The sequence below is a fragment of the Otolemur garnettii genome, unplaced genomic scaffold (genome assembly GCF_000181295.1).
Source record: "Otolemur garnettii isolate 467f Iridium unplaced genomic scaffold, OtoGar3 scaffold00169, whole genome shotgun sequence".
In the NCBI taxonomy this organism is placed as follows: Eukaryota; Metazoa; Chordata; class Mammalia; order Primates; family Galagidae; genus Otolemur; species Otolemur garnettii.
This window is the reverse complement of record NW_003852564.1, coordinates 2,225,061-2,226,696: the sequence shown is the minus strand read 5'-3', so window position 1 is coordinate 2,226,696 and position 1,636 is coordinate 2,225,061. Positions and strand designations below refer to the sequence as shown.

The following is a 1,636-nucleotide window of genomic DNA, read 5'->3' as shown; positions in this document are numbered from 1 at the left end:
TTTTGTATTTGACATTTTTATTTTAGGCTGCAAAAACAAAAACAAGCAAACAAACAAACAGCAACAAAAAACTTGAAATAGGCTTGTCAAAAGATGTAAATTCATCCTTTGCAGGGAAGCAGAAGGCAGACCAGTGCAGATTATCCTCAAGGCCTCATACATCCGGCTTCATTGCTGCTTGCACTCTGCTGGATTTTGATCCTTCTTCGGGTCATAGTCTGTATCATTTTCCTCATCTCCTTCTTCTTCTCCTTCCTCATCTGCTTCTTCACCTTCTTCATCATAATCATCGTCATCATCTTCAATAGCTTCTGCAGTAAAGTAGAACACTGATCTTGGGATTATACGCTCATGTAAAAAGTGACCAATTTCAAAGTCTGCAGCAAGAATAGCTTCAGCATCATCGTCCAGATCTCCACGTTCAGGAACTTCAGGAGGTGCAAAAAAATTAAAGAAGGAATCGTTGGAAACTGTTTTCGTCACAGTACAAACTGTCCCACGTCCCTTATGTTTCTGCTTCTTCTTAATGGTTTTCAAAGTGGCATTCTTTCCTTTTTTCCAATCTATCTGGTACCCTGTACAACCCATAATTTCTGGTCCATCGAAAGAAAAGGGATCAGAATCATCTGGTTCTGACCTCATCCTATATATCTTTGTCAATACTTCATTTGTGAAATATTCACTGGGTTCAAAGTGAAATTCTAAGACGAAACTCGTAGGCTGGCCAACATCTGAGAACTTGACTTTAATGTCTTTCAAGTGCTTCAGAATAGGTTCAACATGTTCTTGAACCATATCACTGAGCAAGTCAACATTCTTAAAAACAGTCAACCAAAATTCAGGAATTCCCTTGGGATCTTCTTTTTCTTCATCCTTTTTCTCATCTTCTATCTTGGCCTTTTCTTTCAGCTCCTCCGAAATTTCATCTTCTTCATCTGCTTTCCATTCACATTCTTCTTCTGTAGGTTCATAAATCACATTAATAATCTCAAATTGCTTGTCAAATAGAGGCTGAGAGAGAACGGCATACTTCCTTTCAAGATCATGAACTTCCTCATAGAATTTGGCTTCTATTTGTGCACGTTTAACTTGAAGATTTTTGAGAGCATTCACTCGTCTTCTAACTACCCTAGGCAAGCTTTTAATGTATCCTGTTGGTGTTTCTACCAGACCATCAAGTCTTTCTTGAAGGGCTGCCAGAATCTAAGGATTTTGCATCATCTGAACAGTCAGCTGACGTGCTTTGATTTTTGTTTCTTCACCAATTTCTTCTTCTTCTACTTCTTCAACATCATCCAAATCTTGATGAACTTCACACTGTTCTTTGTTGTCAATGTCTGCCATGTTGTTAAGATCTCCAAATACTGGAGGCTAGTTCAGGGAGCCAGGTGGCCGAAGCTGCACAGGCAGTGACTCAGGCCGGCAGCGGGAGGAGCGGGAGGCGGCGCCATGAACAGGTAGCACTAAAAAAGCAGTTCCCTGTATTCTTACTTTTAATGTTTTCATTTAAGCTTAGCAGAAGTCTCTTTAGGAATGCGTTTTATTATTGCTACTGTTATAACTGTTATTTCTTCCTCAGGAGCACTTAGCATTTTTTAGATAGACATCTATCACGATTTCTCATGTTTCTTATCTT

The 1,636-nt window shown here is 39.3% G+C and overlaps 1 protein-coding gene across 1 annotated transcript; it reads right to left on the bottom strand.

The window, feature by feature from the left end:
* LOC100963990 (nucleosome assembly protein 1-like 1) lies at positions 1 to 1,344 on the bottom strand. The gene is made up of 2 exons (XM_023519286.1): positions 1,319 to 1,344; positions 1 to 1,138 (listed from the first exon to the last, which is right to left on the bottom strand). The coding sequence occupies exons 1-2, from the start codon at positions 1,342 to 1,344 to the stop codon at positions 169 to 171; spliced, it is 996 nt and encodes a 331-aa protein (XP_023375054.1). The 3' UTR covers positions 1 to 168.
* Between the last annotated feature and the right edge of the window lie 292 nt (positions 1,345 to 1,636).